General features: G+C 33.7%; 1 protein-coding gene across 1 annotated transcript in view; it reads left to right on the forward strand.

Annotated features, from left to right (window-relative positions):
- The window catches only part of LOC135990990 (adhesion G protein-coupled receptor A3-like), a 272,534-nt gene that overhangs the window by 144,383 nt on the left and 104,389 nt on the right, over window positions 1–23,762 (forward strand). The window contains exons 11-12 of the mRNA XM_065639202.1: window positions 61–222; window positions 4,628–4,843. Of these exons, the coding sequence (XP_065495274.1) occupies window positions 61–222; window positions 4,628–4,843 (378 nt within the window). The remainder of the gene's footprint in view (window positions 1–60; window positions 223–4,627; window positions 4,844–23,762) is intronic.

The raw sequence follows: 23,762 nt of genomic DNA on the forward strand, positions 1-23,762 counted from the left end.
TTTTGAGAGTTTTCCAGACAATACCTTCTTTTTTTTTTTTTTTTTTTTTTTTTTTTCCAGGTTGGGGATGCTCTTATTGAAATTGCCAGTAATATGATGTTGGTTGATGACCATGTGTTGTGGATGGCTCAAAAAGAAGACAAAGCCTGCACCAGGATTGTACGATGTGTGGAACACATTGCAAGTCAAATCCTGACCAGCAATATTCAAGTTATATCAAAGGTATTTCATAAAATTACAAAGCTTTTTGTTGTCAGAATTTATTTTTTAGATGTCATTTTTCTTCACAACTTTTACAAGCACCTAGTATACAGAGGAGCGAGATTGAGTAAGCCAGATACACAGCACAGCTGATTTATGTAGATATACTTGGATTCTGTGGTTTGGGTTTTTTTTTTTCTTCTCTTGGATTTTATTTGGAAGACAAAACCATTTTTTTTTTAGTATCACTTGTAGTATTAAAAAGTGTTTTTTCTTGACTTTGATTTATTGTATTTATTCTTACAATAGGCTGTTCACAGCACTATTTTCTAGTGTTCTTACTGTTCCTTTAGTTTCTATTGTTCTTGTCTTTATAGCATATGGGTTTATTTTGAAATGTCTAACTTGACTGAGTGAAATTTTTGATAAGAGAAAAGACAAGCTCCCTTGTTGGCTGAAGACTTTTTGCCTTTCAGAGAAGATTCTAGACAATACTTCCTTAAAGCATTTAGAAAATTATCAAAAAAAGGTATATCTTGTCATAAAGATGACTAATTTGTGATTAGTTTTAGATTTTTAGAATCAAGCTATGCCAGTATGAAAAAAATGTTCTTATTCCTTGGCCTCCACCTACATGAACATGTCATTAAGATAGTGAGGGGTTGTCATTTGGATACTGAGAAACTGTAATTTTGTGAGTTGCAATATCTAAATAGCAGAAATGTATCTAAATCAGAAGTTTGAAACTTATCCTTTTAGAATTTTAGATAAACACTTCCACATAATTATGGAGTAGTTTGGATTGGAACCCCATAAAATGGTCTCCCCAGAGTCTTCTCCGCTCCAGGCTGAATTTTAAAGCCTTATCGCTCCTTGGGTTTGTTTGCTTGCTTGCTTGATTTTAAACCACCTTTGTTATTTTCTTAATTGTCCACTACGTTTACATGAAGACACTATTTAAAATTTAATTCAGTGCTAGTTACAATTACAATAATAAGGTTTAAAAGCTAAAAAAATATAAAGGAATTAGAGGCTGAACCAAATAACATAATAGCCTTAATTCCTTCACTGTATATTTTTAGAAAATAAGTCTTTCAAAGACAAAAATATATTGGACTGTTTTCTAAAGGATTTTTTAAATTTAACTCTTGTTTACATAAAAGAATAAAATTTGCTGTAAATATTTATTTATATTAAATACATAAAGCCAATAATGTGCCTTTTAATAATATTTTGCAATATGACAGGACGGCTCTCTTACTTTATACTTAAATTTCTTTTAAATGTCAAGTGCCACAGGTGATTTTTGTTTCTTATCACTGCTTCAGGAAGCTGTCGACATTACTATAAACAGTAATTCTCTGTCCTCAGATGTTGATTTGTGTCACTAACCTTTTTGCCATGCTTTATTTTTTTGCTTCTTATAGTTTTCTGTAGGAGAATTAGTTTACTATTGAGTGCAATTTGTAAATAAACAAAGCTGTGTAGATTTTCTGGTGTCATCTCATGCAATACCAAACACTTCTGTTCCTTTGGGAGGCCAGCCAGCAAACTGTCTCACAGAAACTGCATCTGTTTTCTTTATTATAAACAACAGCAAACAAAACCCCCAAAGCTTAGGTAGCTGCTAGCTTATAATACAATTCCTCAAAAAGAGGAACCTCTCTAAACTGTGTCAGTTGTATAATACATGCATGACTGCATTCCTATACATCGAAAAGCCACTTGGGAGCCATGACGGTTATTCTACTTCATTTTTGGAAGACAAAAATGTTTTTCCAGTTCCATGAGGTTGTGGAATGACTACTTTGAAGGTCAGAAAAACACCAGGATGGATACCTTTATTTAGATCGCCTTAAGTTTCCCTCGCTGCCAAACAGCACACAAAACACTGCGGGAAGAGTGGTCGGTAGTGACTGGGCACATCCAGAGCGGCGAGGGGTGCCCAGGGCATCCCTGGGCAACTGAGAGCTCCTGGGGTGGATCTATACGCCTCAGCACCCCCAAAATCATAGCCCTTCAGCATTGCTCCGAGGCATTTCTTTACTCTTGCTTTTATTTCATTTCTGTGGATGCATGTCAGATGTGCAGTTTGAAAAGTAGACTTCTAGCTGATAGTACTTATCTCAATGGTCCTGTGTCAGGCACATGCGATAGTTTTCACTTCTGAAGAGTTTCCATTTCATTCTCCAGCCGCTGAGACTATCAGAATATTTTAGGCTAATTGCAACGTGGCTTTTTCTTTGCGCTCTGTCTTGCAGCCTTCAGCGCTGCTCTCAGCCCACCCAGGCAACAATCGCCTTTGGCCTTTCTGCCAAGTGGTGCCTTTATCTGAGGTTTAGGAAATGGACACCAAATTATCATTTTCTGTATCTGTACTGCTTAGAGACAAGATTAGCTTGTGGCTTTTCGTAATGTGTACCTGACTGTGGATTGTCTCCATGGTTAATTTTCCTCCGAGTTCATCTGTACCCATTTCGTAGCTCATTTTATGATCCTACATAATGAACACTGTTTTACCTTACATTTTACCCATCTGTTTCTATATGCTGAGAATGGTATGTCCACACTGTTTGAACATTGTCAGGTCTTCACAGGTATACTTTGGGAGTGGAAAATCCTAAGTGTTTAAATGATTTTATATTCAAAATTTAATAAATAGGGCAGCTCACTTTTGTGCAATCACTTAAATCCCCATTACAACACCCACCTTACCTCACAAATGTGAAATCGGGAAGTAGTGTTATGTCCATTCTACAGCAGGAAACATGAAGTTATGAATAATTAAGTGGCTTTTCCCAAGATCAAAGAAAACCTGTTACCACACAGGAGTTTTAACTGAGTCATGTAGCTTGATTCTCATGATGTAGATAATAGTATTCTGCAAGCAGTAATTTTTTTAGCTCCCTAAAAGGCTATCTGCAGATGGGACAAAAAATTATCCAAGTAAACCTAGTTTCAGATTTTAGGAGTTTTGAATAAACAGCCACTGGATTTTCAATACAAAAAACCATAATTGATTCTTAATGATCTTTGGCCTTTTTATTCAAGTGTAGGAAAAAATCACCTTCAGGCAAGGACAAAAGAGACAGAAATTTAGTCTAAAAAAAGGGATGTTTTAGGAATTTAGAAACAATTGAAAAGAATCCTCAGGCTAATTTTATATAAAAATTATAAAAATATACTGAAAGCATCTGGATTTTGTCTAATTTTGACAAAAACTAAAATAAATTGCTTAATGGGACTTCGGTAATTTTATTTTGGACTTATGCAGAATCATCAGTGACTGAAGAAGGTACATTTGAAAATGTTTTCATAAATTCAAACGAGGACCAGGAAGTCATGCACTGTGTCTCGCACTAAGATTTAATTTGTTCTGGTACCATTACTTCTACACAGCTAGGCTACCCTCTATCCTGCCCTTATTTTTTTTATGCAAAATGTTTTATTTAGGTCCATTTATTAGTATGAATTGATGTGATTTTCTTCAGTGAAGTCATTTCTTGTCAGCACAACTCATATGAAGGCTCAGATTCTGAGGGATTCACACCAATTTTTACTAGGTAGATTTAAGGTGCTTCTATGTTGTCAGCTTGCATAACAGAAGCAAAGTACAGCAATATAAAAGTGCCACATTTGTACATTTATCCTTCTCATAAACCAGCTATAATAGTTTGTGGCTTCACTTGGGTATCTTTACATTGCGATCAGTGTACAAAATACACTCACAGATCACTAAACAATCTATGTCTGAAAGCAGAAACCATATAGCCCAATTAATGTGCCCATCTAAGATCAACAACCTGATTATAACATGAGCTGTGTGCCTCATGCACAGGACTGTGCTGAAATGAATGTACTAGTTTAAGGTTGGAGATGCACATCTCTGCACTGTGCTACAATCCCCCTCCAGACACATCACCTCACTAAAGGGTAGGCCAAAGACCTGTAACATGGTGTTGCATTAAACCACATAGTCATGTTCAATATTCTAATAGAACAAGATCTGTAAAAAACAATCCATCCACCAAATAGCTAAGAAGTTTCCTGTTTCATTTCTGAAGTACAAAGCACATCCTCATTCATTTTTTTAAATAATTCCTACTACTGCTCTTGCTGGTTCACTTTATAACTGTATTGCTTTAAATCAGGATTGATTCTATGGAAGCTGATAATGATACAATTGTGAAACTGATATAATAATAACTGGTATAACTGATCTGTTCCTCAGGAGATCCAAGAAAACCCACTATTCCATTGTAGACTTCTAGATCAGTTTTTAAAATTCTTACCTTCTGAATATGTATGGAATTTTGTGTGTGCCCAGTCCTTTGTAAAATACATACAGTAAATGCACAATGCACGTATAGGAATATAATTATGCTTAATGAGTTAGCAACCTATCTGCCTCTCGATGTTTTCACAGGTATCTCGTAATATTGCTCTGGAGGCCTTTATGATCAAGCCTTCCAGTTTCACGGGAATGACTTGCACTGCTTTTCAGAAAGTATCTGCAAATTCTGACAAGTCAGTGGTGCTTGATATGGGAAGCTGGGAAGCAAATTACCATCCTGATCAACATCTGAATTTCAAGTGCAACACTGGCAATCTGAATGGATCCTTGGTGAATTCTTCTACCAGGGTAAGTCAGTACAATCATGAATATAACTTACCTATTTCAGTGCGTTTTCAGTAGTACCTTTAAGCAGAATACCAATTTGGAAAATGTATATTTTATGTGTTGTTAGCATTGTAAACTGTTTAATAATTTCTACATGTAACTCACCTTAAACTGGTGTAGCATACTTTGTTGTGCTTATGGATGTTCCATTAATTTAAACAGATGGAATGTAGGAATGCACGATATGAATAGAAATGAGTAAATATCTTGTTCTTTCTATCTCTGGGTCCAGTTCTGCAAACTTTACTATTTGTAAACAAGCTTTAAAGTAATTTGGAAATTTTTAGTGAGGTGCTCTCATGGGATTTTACACTGCAAAAGCATGCTATAACAATAATATAACATTCTCTGTCTTCTGAACTTTATATAGAGGGAGAGTGTTATGATGGAGTTTTTGAGTAGTAGCTGAAGAAAAGCAATAATAAATAAGCCTTTTAATAGAACGTACTGTTATTATCAAATAATGAAGTGGAACAATTAAATTTTGATCTAGCAGGAAATGGAACTTTGCATTTGGCTGAGCATGTTATTAAATTTAAGTATTGCGGAGTTAAATTTTTGTTATCCTTCAGCTGAATCTCAGTTTAATAGGCTTATTTCTTGAAATACTTACTCTGACAAAATGGTGCTTTTCTGGACCAATGTTACTAGTTTATTGAGCTTTGAAAGTATCTTGATTGACATTATTTCCCCTTTGGTGCATTTTAATCTTCTGCATGGGCTATGCAGTCAGTGCTATGGTAGTTTGTGCTCTCAGGATCTTCTGGTAAAAAGGAATCATCTTAATAATGGTAGAACAGGTTAAATTTGTTTCCTGCAATGGAGTTCATTTCTTCTGTGGACACTGCTAACATGTCTATCTATAGGAAAGAGAAAGTTGTCTCCGAAAAGAGAAGAGTTTGACATCCATAAAATGAAAACCAAATGTCAGAGATCTAAAAGAAACAAGATTCCTGCAAGAAGCAGCCCAGCAACACTCTGCAATGTATGGGATAGCATGATTGCTATAGAAATATACATGGGATTACATGAAATTGGAAAGTTTTCTTTATCAGCTCTACCAACGTATTTCGTATTCCTTCAGAAACTGAGTACCAACATTTACAGTAAATGAATCTCTTGAAAGTTTGATGGTCAAGCATTGGTATCTCTCTCATGTTATAAAGAATCAGCATGCATGTGCCAAATATGCAAAGTTAGAATATTTATTTGAAGCTCCCTTTTAAAATGTTGGCAGAATGTCACAATATAAATATATCAGCAAAATCTTTCCTAATGTATTTTGAACTTAGCTGATTTTATACAACATACAGAAGGGAAATTCTACTGACTACATGAAGAAGCTAGTAGAAAGAAAGTAAACTTATTACCATGCAAAGTAATTTTGAATTATATTATATATATTCTGACAGAAGTGACTTTATTAGGTGGATCACCAATTATCACCTATATATGAATTTGTAAATGTTGTAACAGCACAATACAAGAAATTGTAGATTCAGCTAAATGTTAGTTTTGTGGCTTTAAGTTTCAATACCAAGGTGTACTCAGATTATAAATTCAGACAGAATATATTCATTTAACTTAATCCAGAAAAGCAAGATGTTTTCATTCATTGCTGCTTTCTGAAACTTTTAAGCTAAGCACACCGTTAATTCTGAAATTAGTTGCATTTTTTCATTGTTTAACAGAATAATCTGTAGCACTGTAACTGAGAGCAGAAAATGGGATTCTTTATCGTCACCCACGAGCAAAATTATTTCTGCATTTGCTCAATGGAAGCAACCAGTAAACACACTTGATGGTTCTATGCAAACTTCAGGAAAATAGAGAATTCGTGATGGAGCTGGGAGTTGCATGTTGTAGTTACCCATGTTTAGTCACTATACTTTAAAGTAATACTCATGTCTGACTCTTTAGAACATCTTTCTCTATTTAGCATAGGATTAATCATAAATAAAAGAAAAATCTGGTGAAAATAGATTAGACTACAAATGGTAATTACAAATTTAGTTTACTTCTAATACAAATGTGAAAAGGTATCCTTAAAAGCTTATTAAAAGAGAATGTTTATATATTTTTGTGCTAAAAAGTGTAGCCCTTTTCTAATCTATAATATTGTAAATCATCTGCTTACTAAGCATAAACGATTGTTTATGCCGTCTGTCTGTTGCTAACCAACTGCACTACTAAATCAAAAAAGCGCATACTCATGAAGCAGTTTCTGGGCAATTGATGGAAGGAGACTGAAATAGATGATCACAAACTATCTTAATAATACAATCAAAGCTTTTGTACTTGATCCATAGTGGTATTTCCTGTCAATGGTAGGAAATCAATACAAATTTGGTCAGTGTTTGTCTGTACATAATTTAACCTGATCTGATTATTATGGGATTAAGAGCCCCTGAAAGGGGAAGAAATAGTAAGAACTTGAATAAATAAGGGAAAAAGTTAAAAAATAAAAAAACTTTGAAAATTAAATAATTTAAAAGGCACCGAAAGAGATCCAGCATTCAGAGACATTCAGGAGATAACTGCTAAAATATACCTATATCCACCTATGGTTGAAATATGTGGTAGGTCTTTTATAGACTAACTTACAGTGTTTCCAAATGCCCTAAACCAAATATTATTGCAGTTCAATACATAATTTTTTATCTTTAAATCTAATTCTGACTCTGTAGCCAGTATCCAATCTGAAAGGTTGAAAAGAATCATCACTATTGCAGATCAAGTTTCTTCAGTTAGGATTTAGACTGAGGTGCCTTCTCTTAGATCCCATTCCTGCTGTTAGTAGGGAGCTTTTGCTGCCTGGCTGGACTCTTTTAGGTTAAAAAAATGTCTCATGTATATCTTCCTAGTTTTTTATATAGTGGCTTGTATTTTGACACAGCGGTTGTTTTCACCTCTGTTTAAGTAGGCTTGAGGGCATCTTCTCAACCTGGGACTCAGACTGAGATCCTGTCACAGGAATGCTCCAGAGGCGTAATTCTGTCTCATGACCTGGCTGTGGTATAAGGATATCAGGATAATGACCCATCAACAAGGCTGCTGTAACATTTGAGCTTGGACAACGTGAGAATAGCTTATGAAATTTTAGTGCCATTCATTATGAACCCCCTGCCTGGTTCCCATTTTATGTCTGACCTGAAGCATGCTTTGAACCTAATCTCTGTTCCAGCCTGATCTTCGGTGTGCAAATATAATCAGTTATACAGTTAACCATTCCTCTGACTCACTAAAGTTACTCCAACATAAAATGAATTTTTAAACCTCCTCTACTATCATAATCAAATGTGTAGTTTGTCAGGGACTGTAGATTCAGTATTCATGCTTGGGGTTTAAGGAAATTATTTTGTTAACATAATTTACAGTTTCAGCTTCATTGAAAAGTCTTGTCAAATAAGTCTTTTCTTCTTTTTAGTTATTCTTTTGACACATGAATGAATTAGCAAGTTAATTTTTGTAGTTTCAATAATCTATATTTTCACATGTAATCCCTGTCTTCTGAAATTTGAATTTCTCATAATGGTCTCCATGCATTCCATTTAACTTTTCAGTTCCATTTATTTCTTATATGCTTTAAGCCAGACTGACCTTTTGATTTGTCAGGTTGTATTACAGGTGATGTCCGTATGATAAAATGTTAAATGTTAAATTGGTACTATGATCGGAACTAGGCATGCTAACCATGAAAAAAAATCAAAGTGCGTTCAAAAATCCCATGATTGCTTGCTTATACCACATTGAGACATTATACAATTTTAGAAATATTCTTGTCTCAGTATGTAAAAAAAAAAGATTTTTTTCTTGCATAAAATAAACTTTGAATGCCAGATCATACAAATAATGTGGAATTATAGTAAAATCATATGTAGGAGTTAACAGGAGTGCAGAAAATAACTTAATGCAAAGATTTCCACCAACAAGTGACAAGGCATTTGGGTAGCATAAAGCACAGAATTAAAAACCCAAACAGGAATTGTGAAGGGGAAAGTTTGAAGGTGCCGAGAACAGGCCTTATAATAAAAGTGCCTTTCCTACAATCCACTATATGGGAAATGTTCAGAATCTCTATAGATAATCAATCATATCCATTTGGAAGATGCTTAGTAGAGTGTGCAATAATTAACTTGCTCATTAATGCGAAACCTAATTCTTATATAAATAATAATTACAATCTACACTGGAAGCGCCTAAGCCAGAGTGTAAGATGTGCATGTACCCAGCAATAGGTTCCAAAATGGGTTCCTATAGTACTTCTGTGACAACAATCAATTTTGACTAAGATTTGAGCAAATACTTTGTCCTCTTTCAGTGAAATAAAAGCAAACACTGCATTCTCTTCTAACTCTTTAGGTCATATATTTTCATTAATAGGGACCTTCCTCTTGCACTGGCAATTTGTAATGGTGTGCATATTCTAATCACCTGTGAACCTGGCTGTGCAAATTACTTTCATTTAAGCATGTGCTTATTGTTACTGATTTCATTGATTTGCTTATCCATTTAAGATACATTTTTCTGTTTCCGGGATGCATGCATACAGAATTTTTCAAGGCAATAAGACCAGCTAAGGAAATTTAGAATTCAAAATAATGTATAGAATTTGTGAACTCAATTGAAATGTATACAAAATTAAAATACTTCCCTCAACTTGCACAGAAGATGGCTACTTTTGATTAATTTTTCCAGTCCAGTCTATCAGACTAGATGTTCACCAGTCCAGATATTCTTTCATTAACTTCTACTTTAAAAAATTGCACAAATGTTTTTCAGTCTCCTGTTGAGAAGATTCACATTGAACTGTTCCATAAACACTTTAATCATATTAACAAAATACCAGCCAACATGCCCGATAAAATGCTGCTGTATTACAGTGTGCCACAGGATATTAGGGTAATTTGGGGGTTTTGTTTTTTGGGGGTTTTGTTTGTTTGTTTTGTTGGGGTTTTTTGTTTGTTTTCTAGAGTGTAATAACTGGTAAGTTGATAGGTGTAATAAATGTAGCATGAATTATGTTGGCATCATGATTTTCTCTAATTTCCCAGTGCACATTGCTTCTTAGACAGTATTACAGCACTTTCCTCATCAAATATGATGAACTTTGAGTATGTTCGTATCATACAGATTAATACAAGTTTGTTTTATTTTTTCTGAATCTGTAGTTTTTACAACTGCAGAAAACATGCAATAAAGAAAACTCTGCCAAGTGAAGCAGGACACCACAAAATGAAAGTTAGTTTTTCAGCTTTATGTGTATGCCATATTACAGTGAGACACTGGGTTCGATGCTGAAGTATATAATATCATAGCTCATTTTGGTTCCAAAATATTTTTTCCTCTAAGTATTGTAAAATGTGTCATGATTAAACATCCAGATCAAGACGTTTCATGTTATATATCAGAATTTGCCCTGTTGCTTTTCGTTTGGCAACTGTTTTTGCCCATTTATCTCTTTTTCCAGTTCTGTTATTTGTGTGTCTTAGCATGCAAAGCATTTTGCTCTTCTTGTATTGAATATTGATATTAATTTGATAATTTGTTCTGGGAACTTATGGGAAAATTTCCTTGGATGTAAATTCTGTATAGTGATTTTACAATGACCATTCTAGCTCTCTTTCTTCTTTCTCTGTGGGTAGGTTGTTGGTACTGTCACAAAGGGGTATCTTAAGTGATGTAAGGGTTTAAAAATTCATTATATTTTACCTGCTCTGTCACTTTATATTTATTCTACTTTTTTAAATCATTAAAATATAGTTTTAAATTTTCTCCTACAGTGGTTTTTATTGTGATTCAGAATCTATCCAAACATATAGTATCTATTTATTGAGTATTCTGAATAATCACATTCATTATATTTTTTAAATTTAAAATGACATTTTAATATTCTTCTCCATTCATAGACATAATATCTAGGAGGTATAGAAAAGTAGCTGTTGGTTTCTCCTTGTTTTAAAATAAAATTTAAGCCAAGTAAAAGCATATAGTACTAAGAAAATATCTGGGAAGAATTTCCATTTATCTTGAGTTAGAGCAATATAATGTATAAACTAGTATTTTCTGTGCAGGCATTAAGTTGCTTGCAGGTGTGTTTAGGTTGTACACTGAGTGCTAGCTATGGAAAAAGCTGAGATGTCTGACGTTCAGTTGATTAGATGGTTTTAATTTCAAAATCAAAACCAGACAAACTGCCCCTCTCTTTCTTCTTCAAGAATGATCAAATCATACATTTGTATATTTATACCTCTTACTACTATTCCTTTTCAATGTCTTTATATATTTATGCCTACTAGGACATCTTTGATCTTCGTATTTGTAGTTTCATATTGTATGTTCAATATACCTTCTTTTCTCTGCGTATGGTCTTTTATAATGTGGATGGATATCCTGCTTTTGCAGATCTTTCTAAACATCAACAAAATGAAACAGTGTGAAAATACTATTCATGCATGTGTGACAAACATCAATTATGTTAGGTATACAGAAGGGTTTCTACAATTTTTGTATTTGTTTACGTCTGTTTTAGCATAGATAAAATAATATACTTTTTTTTTTGAAAGTAGGAAAAATTTATTGTAAAAAAAAATATTGCATCACTTTTTTTGTTTCATAGGTTCTTAAAACAAACTTTAAATGTGTGATTACAACGTCATGTCCCTCTCTTTTATCATGCCCTTTGCTACCTACCTTTTAGCAGATAAAAACCTTATTTTTCAAATAACATCAGCCACTTCAAAGTGTTTTCTGATTTTCACTGTGTATGGTATTGATGTTTCAGAGACATGCATTATGTTCAGAACTTAAAGTTATTTAACTGGTTCTCCTTTAATACTATACACAGTTTGTACTTCTAACTTGTATATGTATAAAAAAGTAAAAAGGAATCTGAATAGCCTGAAGAAAATAAATACAAAGACCAAAGGCCTGTGAGAATTACTAACTTGTATTTTATATAAAATTCTGTTATTTCAACTCACATTTGATTTCTTGTGAAACAAGCTTCTGCTCCTGGTCAGTTGTGAATCATATTGATTTTATGTATGCTGTCAATATATATCTAAGAGAGCTGCTGTCACTCTTATCCACAATGGTTGGGTAAAAGAGTCTTTTCTTCTACTTTTCTGCACCATTGCTCTTGTTACAGAAAAGTTCTCTTTGGGATTTCCCAAAGGGCACTGTAAGATTAGTTTCCTTCATTATAAACTATCAGACTCGTTTGTGTGTGTTCTGCTGTTTAATAGTAGTTTGTAAACTAATTAAGATAAATCACATTAATTAAGATAAAAACACATTGACACTGAAACAGTTAATAACATAGTGCATTAGTTGTTAGAACATATTTTAAGTTAACTTAATGGTACAAAGGTAATAATGAACAAGTAGAATACTGTGTACTAGTGAAATTCCCAGTTCTGCATTGACATTTATAGCCCAAACCTAATTTTCTTAATATACTAATAGTCAACTTTTTATATTTTTTATACAACTGTATATAAGTTGAATTTTTAAACTACTCTTTTCTAAATTCTTTCTTATGTTTATTTTATTTTCACTGAGGAAGACTGATGCCAGCTAAGAGAACATACTTCAACCTCCAATCAATAATTACATTTTGTTTCTTAAAATCTTTTTCACTACAAGGTTGTTAAGCTAATCAATTGATACCTATTTTTGCAGTTTCAGAAGGCATTTCCAATTTCTAAATCAATAATTTCAGTAACTGCTGAAGTGTGTTTAACAGTTTTCTTCTCTTTTTTTCTTGGTTGGCTTGATTCCTGCTGGTTTATGTTAGAATACAGATGGTTTGATGGTGATGAAGAGTTCACTAAAATAGATTGCTTTGATGATTAGCAGGTGAAATGGCTGGATTTTTTTTTTTTTTTTTTTTTTTTTTTCTGAATGTGGGGTTTTGTCCTAGAAACTCTAATTGTTTCCTGACTTTTCAGTCTCAGCTGTATATGGTAATCAGGGGGAAATGGCTAGTGGTGCAGGGGTGAAGAGGTCTCTTTTGGAGGTTTCAAACCCTGCCCATAGCATAAAGGTGTTCCCTGAAAGGTTTTGTTTTTTCCTTATAAAAGTGACAGTGTTGGCTGGAGCTTATTTAAGTATCTAATCTGCTCGGGGAAAATGCAGCAGTATATAAGGTCATGTATTTAAGATTTTTTGAGTGGTTTTTCGTTTTGTGCATGTATAGGAATTAATCTGTGTGATCTTCTATGTGGTAGTACGAACACTATAATTTTTATGTTGTGTTCCAGAGACTATATATGTATATAGCTAGATAGACAGTTGTTACTGCATATGTAATTGAAGTCAGCAATGGAATGCAAATTTTCAGTCCAGGAAGTGGGTTTGTTACCTCTATATTTTAAACACAGTGTAGACCTAGGGGTGCAGTTATGCAGAATGCCTCTTTTAAAGTGACTACTATACCAATGAATTGATTCATGAAAAGACTAGTATGCTTCAGAACTGTCTCCATGACACAGGAGGTGAAATTCGAGTTAACATATTACTGCTAATATTACTCTGCTTTTTGCTGTTTATGAGGGAATTACTTAATAGAGCAAAGTGCTGTTTCTGTGGTTTTGGTGAGCTTAACTGGGAGATGGAATTCACCTCTGATTGTTTTGTTACTTCCAAAAAAAGCATGAGAAAACTAGTAGAAATATGTCAAGTTTTTTGTGTGGTGGGTTGTTTTTTTTTTTTGGGGGGGGGGGAAGGGAGGGGGTGGTTTAAAGGATTCAGTATTTCCTTATTTCATTGACTGTTATCATTTTGTAGAAGTTTGAAGATGTTGTGTATCGCGGTGAATCAAAAAGCACTTAGCATATTCTGACTGGTCAATCTAAAAATATACATTAAAACTGTGAAGTAAAAATTTTCTTGCAGTAGTTGTTGATGTAAAACAGTGATATTCACTAAAAATACATAGATGAAATAATCATATGAGGTATTATTATAATTGCTTTAAAAATCAGGGTAAATTTCTGGCATTCTCTCCTGTACAAAAAGAGTGGTGAACTTGTGTGTATCAACAAGCACACATACTCATACACCTGTGCATATATAACTTTATAACAGAATTTTTAGCAAGTTTCATTATTTTCTAGACTGGAGTCCTGGTTTCTGTGTGCATAGGGATAGCAACAACTATTCTGGAAGGAATAGTGCAAGCATGGACAAATAGTATTATATGTTTGTGGTGTCTACAAGCTATTCGAGTTTGATCTATTTTCTGAACTTTGGGAATGCCTCCTAAAAAATACAGGTGGAAAATGAAATAGAAAAGAGTGAGGGAAGGAGAGGGGAAAAATAGTTAACTTAGTAGAATGAGTTTGCTAGAATTAATTTGCTGGGTTTATGGTCCTCATGAGATCATTCTCTGCTCTGTTAAAATGTATTTGGTTGGAGGCTGTGGGAAGTGGGAGAGACTTGGTGATGGGTGATAAGGAGAAAGTTGTATATTTGTTTAAAAAATAAACACAAAACAAACAAACAACAACAAAACCACCACCAAAACACTTCATTACAAGACTTGACTGAGATTGTAATTCTTCATTCTTGCCTGCCATTTTAGACTGAACATCATGTGTTACACTTTTAAAATAGAATGTAAGAGTGCATGACTACTGTCCCAGAGAGCATCTTACAAAGATGTGCGTAGTATTTCTTGAGCCCATCTCAATGAGAAATTGATTTTTTAAGCTAAATGGATGTTGATACACTGATTCATGTTCATACTGGGAACCATTCATGCATTATTTATCTTTGCATGGTCGGGATAGTATATCTTAAATATATAAAGGAAAGGTTGTAAAGTGGCTGAACTGTTATTTAGGATAGTACATACAGACCTGATTAATACAGATCTATTCATAGCATAACTTCCTGACTGTGAGTTATAAAAACCACATCTTCAAAATTCCATAATTTTACATAAGAATTAACTCAATATTCTAAATTATTGTTATTGTACGCTCAAACTATAAGCGAAGGAGATTTCAGGTGTTAATTGAGTTTCCAAATCATCAGCGAAAGAACATACTGGTTGTAATGCCAGATTAGTTTCTAATGAAGCACTTATGTTCTGTTTTACAGAGAAAGGAATTGTAAATAGATACTCATTTTTGTGACTTTATACACAGATGGTCATTCTAAGTGGAGTTAATTTGCTTCACTGTCATTTTTAGAGAATGAAACTCATATGCAGCTTTGTTTTGTTTCTGAGAGAACTTCGTGATGAAATATAATTAGATTTCCTTAATGAACTTGAGAAAAATGAATGGTTTTAAATGACTTTTCATCCAAGCTTTGTATCACTTTCTCCTGTTGGTATCAATAAGTTACTAAAAAGTAATTTTAAAAAACACTAATCAGAAGTTATAATTGTACATACAATAGCTAGAAAGATTCATTACTTCAGTAAGAAACTTGAATCTAATGCTCTTTCAAAAGGTAACAAAGAGTGTTGAATTTAGTGATATAGGCAGAGCCGCAAAGGGTCAGTCCAAAGCCCAATTTAGCCTCATTTCCTGCCTCTAGTGGGAGACTAACAGGCTAGATGCTTTGGGAGAAAAATCTATAGAGAAAAGGAAACACAGTAGTGCTTCTCTTTTATATCCACCTTTGTATGCCTTATGGATTTCTTCAACAACAGACTGTATCCAGAAGGCTGTCTATACAGGAAATCAGTTTCTTCTTTGGAAAAAAAAAAAAAATATATATATATATATACACACACACATATATATGGAGTTTTAAGACATCTTAATGGATTGGGTCTTACAGTACCACACAAGTTTTTGTTTATTCACTGAATTTTATATGTTCTTAAATGTAGAATTAATTGTCTTTTTTAATGTACCATGAATGCAAATGTGAAAACCTGAGAACGGAAGTGATGATGATTGTTAAAATGCCCACGTCTCTTTACATCCTTCCTGTGTGCATGCAAATATGTATTCATACACTATCAAACTGCAGTCCTGGAGGTTGTCTGCCATTATCCTTGTAGTGAATTTTTTTCATACATCCTATGGTACTGCTTGAAAGACAAAAAAAAGTTGGCTAATTGTTTTAGATCAAAACAGGCTGGAGGCTATGAATTATGGACACACAAGATAACACTGAATTGTATTGTTTTGCTAAATTTAGGTTAAAGCCCCTCAGAAGAAATGTCTGATGAACCAGAATTGAAAACCACCACAGCTAATTCAATATGTACAGGTCATACAGTAGATGTAACAGCTGTGTAGTGTATGCTTCACTGACTAGCATATGCTCCTACTCTAAAAGAAAAAGAGTAAGCTTAGAACTTGACACTTCAAAAAAAAATTTAAAAATATATTTTAAAAACATCACATTTCTGTGGCATTATGTTACAGAAAGCCTCCTGTATTTCATAAGCTCACTTTTATTGGTACTGTATAAAGTGTCTAACAGATTTCAAACTCTTGCTAAATATAGTCTATCAAAGTTGCATGTAATTATCAGACTCGTTGAGCTGAAGAGTTATTTACAGCTTTGTTTTGTTTCTTCAGCCTGTATTGCTATACTTCTGATCATAGCAATGATCTCCAGAAATGCCACAGAACATCAAATATATTATTTAAGTGGTACTGATCATTTAAATGTGTACGTTCTTAACTTCCACATAAAATAGGATTACATTTGCATTCCAAACTATTTTATTAACAGCTCCTGTTCACCAGAACACTGGTTTTCACTCTCTGTGTGCTTTCAGTGTACTTGATTGATTCAGCATCTATATTTTAATCTTTTTCAGAAATTTCATGTCTGATTTAAGTGAAGTCCATAGTAAGTAAATGTCTAGCGCGAGTATATGTCAGAATGTATGTAGTGTATTTGAAATAAAGTGCATCTTACCCTTAGAGTTTAGCTTAATTCTGTCAAATTACAATTCAAATCAAATGGCAGAATCAAGCTTCAGCATTAAGTTTTCCTCCGCAGTGCAACTGCTAGAGTTTCTTTAATGGAGGAACTTCCAAAGAGGTTTAGACTCACTGCAATAAATACTCAGAAAACCTACTACTTTCCTGTTTGGGCCTGATTTACCATTATATAATCCCAGTGGAATCACTGCACTGAAAAAGGAGTGTGTATTTAGTTTGACAAATGATCCATGAATTCCTGGAAATATCTTAGCCAGTTTGTTATGACTTTAAAAAAAAAAATTTAAAAAACCCCACGAACCAACAACAAAACATAAAAAACAATGTAAGGAGGGCAATATTTTATATATTCATTTGGAAACTTTAAAATGTTATCTTTTCCCTTTATCATTAGGTTCAGAGATGCTTTAGTATATACTTAAAACATCTGTGAAAGTAAGGTAATTCTGTAAGTATTGAGACACTACAAGCATGAACTGGTGACCAGATGCTTCTCGTAATTATCTGTTCATCCTTGATAGATGCCAATGTATTTGTTCAGGCTTATGCAGGTAGTAGTTGCTTATGTAGTAGACATGCCCTGGCAATCCTCCTTCTAAAGCACTATTACCCCTACGAAGATCAGGGTATCTAGATGATGTGTTCTTTCCAGTATGCCTTCTGTTTTCAGGAACATGTATACAGTTGATACAAGCTATGGTTTATTTGCTGATTTCACAGTATCCTTGAAAGTGGTACAATAGTAAAATTGATTTGCCTTATATTACAGTCCAAATAATGGAAGTTTTTAATAATCATTAGGATCTGAGAGTAAACTTCCTTTAAAATGAAATGGGTCTTCTGCAACTGGGCTTATGGGTAGGAGAATGAAAAAATGAAATACACCTTCTGTAGGCAAAATGTGCAGATGTGTCATGCGAAGTTGTTATATAACCTGAGGAGTCAGGGAAATGTTTATTCAGCTCAGTGAACAAGTATTGGAGTGAGGTTCACAACTTTAGGACACTAAATTAAACATCATAAGTGCAAGAAGGCAATAGGCTACAGATTTCATATACAGCTATGGTGATGTCTTCACACAACTATGAAGAAGTAAAAACTGTATGAAAACTTTTCTAGCACTGGAACTCTTAAGAACTCTTCTTCTCATGTTGTGTCTTTAGCTCTGCTGGTATATTCTCTTGTGCTGTTGTGAAAATACACCATGCTAATTTGCAAAGAAGAAATAATGTTACCAACTCCATTTTACTTAAGTTGAAAGACCTTGAGAAGAGCACAAGCCTATTTCCTCTGTAGGTTTCAATACGTGTATGTTGAAATAATGCATCAAAATTGAAATTATGCATAAAATTCATTAAAAATAAGTTTTGAATGTATTATTTGAGAAACAGCAGTTTCTAGTGGCACTCCAAGTGTCATTGCTTCATTTCCATTTGTACTCAGTTTAAGGGTTTTGTCTTTGTGTGCACACTAGGGAAAATTAATCTGAATGAATTTTGAAAGAGTTTAAGTGAAACCCGAAGTAGAGACCCTTATCCAGAATCAAAGTAGCTTTAATTCAGTTCAGCTGAATTTAATTAATTTGGAAATGAATTCGGCTAAATTGAATTATGGCTTTGTTTTGAAGGAAAAGTATCAACAGAACTAAGTACAGCTTATTCATTTACTTCAAATTAAGACTATTAGTAACTTGTTCTAACTTTTCTTGCTCACATTCTCAATACATGTACACCCTCCAGATTTAAAAAAAAATTCCTGTGGAGTGTAACAGGCTCGTTCTGTAATACTGCTGCCATGTAGGATAACTTTGTCTCTGCTTCATCAGTCTTGAAAACGTAGATATTTTTCTTCTCTCTCTCCATTTCAGCTTGTTATTGCATTCTAGTTGAGTGTTTTCTTCTGTAAAGCCGTGCAGGAGGCCTGACTGACCTCTCATTATCCAATAAGAAATAAGGTAGATCATTTTAACTGTGGAACTACATCCTGAAAAATGCTGCACACTTTTTATCACATGGCATTCCTGTAGCTCTAAAAGTTATATAACAGCTGAAATGGATATTTACAAAACACAATGTTTAGAAATTGCTAGGGAGATTTCAGAGTCTGAAGGAATGCTCAGGGTGACTTGCTTGGCCATAACGTCTTTGAGATTGGCTTTATCAACAGTTTCATACTGTTACAGAATAGTAGCTTTCTTACTAATTATTTTACCATCTCTTGTACCCTTAAACAAAAATAAATTAAAAATAAATTAAAATGAAAGGACAGAAGCAGTGATTCAGGTATTTTTTTATCTCTAAACCGCAATAAAATGAAAATGCAGTAAGTATAATTTTACTGGAGCTATGTCGTACAACAGGGTCATGCAGCCATCCCAGGCAGAGCACAGCATAAAGTCTAATAAAAATACATATTAATTCCTCAAATTTTATCTCTGTAAAGTAAAAAAGCACCTAAATCTACAGACCTAAATGAAGAAAAACTTATCAGTGAGGAGCCTCAGGTACAGAAAATTTTCATAAAGCTGCCGACAGCATGTGTCAAGATATCCAGCTGCTTTTGTCATATTGGTTTATATTTTTGTGTGGAATTGGCTCCTAAACAGTTATTTTGTAGTACAAGCACCTTATAACCTTTAAGCAGCAAGATAAATGCTTAGAGCTGATTCAGTTAGGTTACTATTTGTTGGAGAAAATCCCACTCCTTCCTGCCAAATCACAGAAAGCTTTGCTGGCTATGTTGCTATGGTTTGTAAAGAGGCATAAATCTCATAGTATTTGAAAGAAGTGTCTGCATTTTCAGGTTCATTATAACTGTATTCAGACAAAGTTGTTGAAATTTGTTGTATTCCTACAGGTCGTGAGACCTGTAGAGTAGGAAGAGAATTAGAGTAGTGAATCCGTCAGATCTGTACCTGTTATCCAATCCATGGCAAAGTACAGGAGCATTACAGTACTAAATCCTGCTTCAGTGATTATTGCCATAGGATGGACAGGCTGTCTCTCCTGATTGACTTCCCAAATCCTTAGTACAAGCAGAATCTTCTGTGAAGGAGTTAAAGACCAGCTGCTCTATGAAATCCATGTGCTCTGACATGAAGTCACAATGCCATCCTCTTTCTTTTTTAAATACTACTTCTTACAATGTTTTGAAGAATTAGTCTTTTTAAAAAATAATCTTTAGCTATATTTTTATCCTTGCCTAAGAATTCTTTAGAACTTAAATCAGACCTTCTAAGGCCTTGGCCGTGAGGAATTTGCTTATTGATTGGGCCAATCTAGAATAATCACTACAAACTAAGATAATCAGAACTGTTTTCACCTAGTTCTCTTTCACTACTTTTTCAGTCTCTACTATGGCATTTTGATTTCTCTTTTCTTTCCTTATGTCTTTTTTTATTTTTAGGATTTATTTTTCCATCGATTCTGTTTTCTCTAGAGGAAGGCAATGCATTAGAAACTAATCGGGTATTCTGTTTCTTTTTTTCCAATAATGTACTAATGCACTACTTATCACTTGGACTAATATTTAGTTCTTTTAGGCTAGTTTTGATTTTTTTTTTTTTTTTTTCCTTTTTCTTCTTTTGGCAAAAGAAGCTGCCAGGCACATCTTGCCCTTCAGCTGCTTGTGATGCTTCTGCTTATCCTCTGCAGATAAGGTGACTGCCATTCTATAATAGGCAGAAAAACTCATTATAAAGATGGTCCTGGCAAGGGCTGAATACAGATTTCCATTTTTGCAGTGCAGAAATTTCCAAGAAGTTGGTGGTTTATTATCATGTAAAGACAGAATGTCATCTATTGAGTGTTGTGTGGCTCCCTTAGGCAAAGTATTTGAAAGGTCTATGTTATACTGTTTTTCTGATAATTTTTTTGTAATATAAACTGAAAGTTTGGTAAAATAATTATATTTTCAGGAACTATAAAAATTGGTATTTGATTGCCCAAGGTTAAAATTGTTTTGAATGTGGCATGTTTCAATTAAAATGTAAAATAATCCAGCAGGAATTTTAGACATGATGAATGTAAAAACTTTTGCTGAATTGTTTCAATAAGTTTTGATTGTTAGAATATTCTTCCCATGATTCTCTGAGCAAAATGTAATACAAATACAATACTATATAAAATAGTGGACATACAGTGTATCATGACTGTATTTGGGAAATTTAAAAAAATGTCTGTTTGGGGGGGGGGAAAAAGGCAGTTTGTCTTTTTCTTGTATTAGGTATTTACTTAGCCCATAATCAAAATAAAACATTTTAATTGCTAGAAAGGCATTTATGCGCATAAAGACTCAACTGAGCAGAGGCACTTACCTTGACAGATGACAGTAGCAACAGGTAATACACAGTTGCCTCAGTGTAAATCTCTGCAGAGGACTCTTCATGTCACCTAACAATTTCCCCAAGCTCCACAAATAAAATAACTGAGAATATATAGGTCCTTGTAAAAGCACTTTAGAGCACCTTAGACTCCAGATGTCACAGCTAACTCCACGTTTACTGAAGCTCAAAGCTTTGGTACTCAGACACAATGATTTCATATAGTCACTGTTCTTTGCGACCACCCTCCAGTACAGAGTAACTCAGAAAAAATTTAGTTAATGATGATAACTGGTGAACATGACTTCTCTCTGTGTATCTTTATCCAGATGTACCTAAAATTGTAAACCTTTATGACTACTGATGGTAGTCATATTCCCTTTAGATAAGGTTTCTTACAAAGAGTCCAAATTACATTTGTCACAGTAATAATAATGGCAGCTTATGCATCTACTTGATGAAACTTTTAGCTAACCAGTTTGGGGGGAAGTTTTTGGACAAATTTATTGGCCAAACAGTTCCATGTTTTTCTTTGTCTTCAAAGAAGTCAACAGAGGTTTCTCAGGTGGCAGAATATGTTGAACTGTCTGGTGATTCCGATCTCAAGTTTCAAAAAACAGGAATTAGGAAAGCCTGTATTATACTTAGCATTGATACAATTGTTTGTTGGGTTTGTTTTTTGGTTTTTGGAGTTTTTTTGGTTTTTTGTTGTTGTTTTGTGTGTTTGGGTTTTTGTTGGTTTTTTTTGTTTGGGTTTTTTTTTTTTAATACAATGAAAACCTAATTCACATTGTTAGGGACAAAATCTTGTCATGGGTTCCATTTCACAAGTAGCCCAATATAAGATATTGACAAAGGTCAGTATAACATTGACAAAGTTATTAAAATGTTGAAAGTATATAGGTAAGATATTATAAGAAATGACCTGTAACTTCAAGAGAGAGAATCAAATTAGCTCTGAACACTGCAATATCTTTATTAGCATTCTACTCAGGAATGTATGTATGCTTTTAAAATTGTACATGCACTGGATATTGCATGTAAAATAGATAAAGGTGTAAGTTTTAACTGATTTTGCCAAGTGCTTTGAAAACAGATTGATGCTGAGATAAAAATTACAGCTGCTTGGAGGACACAAGGGAAATTTCTTGCTTCAGGAGGATGAGTCCATTTTTAGCTCTAGTAAATATACAGTATGCTTGGAGTAATGGAGATACAACCTAATTTTTTTGACAGGTAACATGCATCATCGTGAAAAAAAGGAGGAGGATTTTATTAGCTGTCTAGGTCATAAGATAATGCTCTGTCAAAAAATTAAGCATAGTTTAACAAGGTTTCTCAAAATACAGTTGCGGGTTAAAATCTGGCTTATAATGAACAGCAAGGATTCTTGATGTTTTCAGTGAAATAGGATGTAATTCTGATTCAAGAAGTCTGTGAGAAAGGCATGGTACTATCTCCTAGCAATATAGTTAAGAGTTTAACCTACTGATACTGCTCCAGTAATTTTATATAGATTGACCTGTGGCCTCGGTATGAGAAATCATGTGTGTCCGGTATGAAGGGAAAAAAGGGGAAATAATGGTTCTTGCTGTATAACAGTACTACAGCTTACCTTCATGGGAAGGACTTCAATGGGTAGAAAGTAGTGTTTCCAGATGGTTTGGGAGAATTTGAGAAGAGCCATATGGAACCTGTATTTCAGTAATAAAGGAATTTTAAAAATAAATACAATTAAAAACATTAAATTATGTTCAATTGACTTTAGCTTTCATGTTTTAAAAAGCAGTATAAATTTTGACAGTGGTCAAAGTTCTAACAATCAATGAAAATGATTGTCAATTTTACCCTTTACATCCTTCCTCAGTTCCCTTTTGGGAAAACTCTATTCTTTTTCTTTTTTCCGTGATTGTCCAACAGTTAAACCAAGATAAAGATGTGTAGATAAGCCTTTCAAACTTCACAGGTATAGTAAATTCTTTAACTTGCACTGAAATCTTTGCAGCAAGCTTGGAAAACCAGTCAAAATATTACACCCATGTTATGTACAACATTAACCAAGCATCCTTCATGTGTTATGTGTTCACCTGTTTGCTTTTGCATCATTGGTGTTTTTGTTATGAAAGGACTAATTATTTTCCTCCAAGTTGAAGCAGTTCAATGAATTATCATTAAACAGACTCCTTAGAGACAATCTCAATAGCAACTAGATTGGCTGATTGGAAAAAAAAAATTATACATAGCACACACTGAACCAAAAGTTCTTGTTATTTTTGAATTGCTATGAATCTTTTTACTCAGCAAAGTTTTTGCATAATTTAAACATGTGCAATATAAACCATGTAAAAATAGTTCAGCAACTGCTCCATTAACTTTTATAAATACCTAAATTACAATAACTACTACCACTGACATAAGAGAAGCTGGATAAAACTTAACTCATTATATTTCAGAGTGTTTTGATAACAATGTGCTTCAGTCCTAAATATACAAAATAGAAGTGTTATTGTAATAAGATAAAATCTGCACAGTCACAGTGCATTTACTGTGCATAGTTTACTAGAAAATAATTGTAAAATCTCTCTGGCATCGCTAACAAGAACTGACCAAGAGAGTACAAGGATTCACATATTGTATA

This window comes from Caloenas nicobarica, chromosome 7 (genome assembly GCF_036013445.1).
Source record: "Caloenas nicobarica isolate bCalNic1 chromosome 7, bCalNic1.hap1, whole genome shotgun sequence".
Classification (NCBI taxonomy): domain Eukaryota; kingdom Metazoa; phylum Chordata; class Aves; order Columbiformes; family Columbidae; genus Caloenas; species Caloenas nicobarica.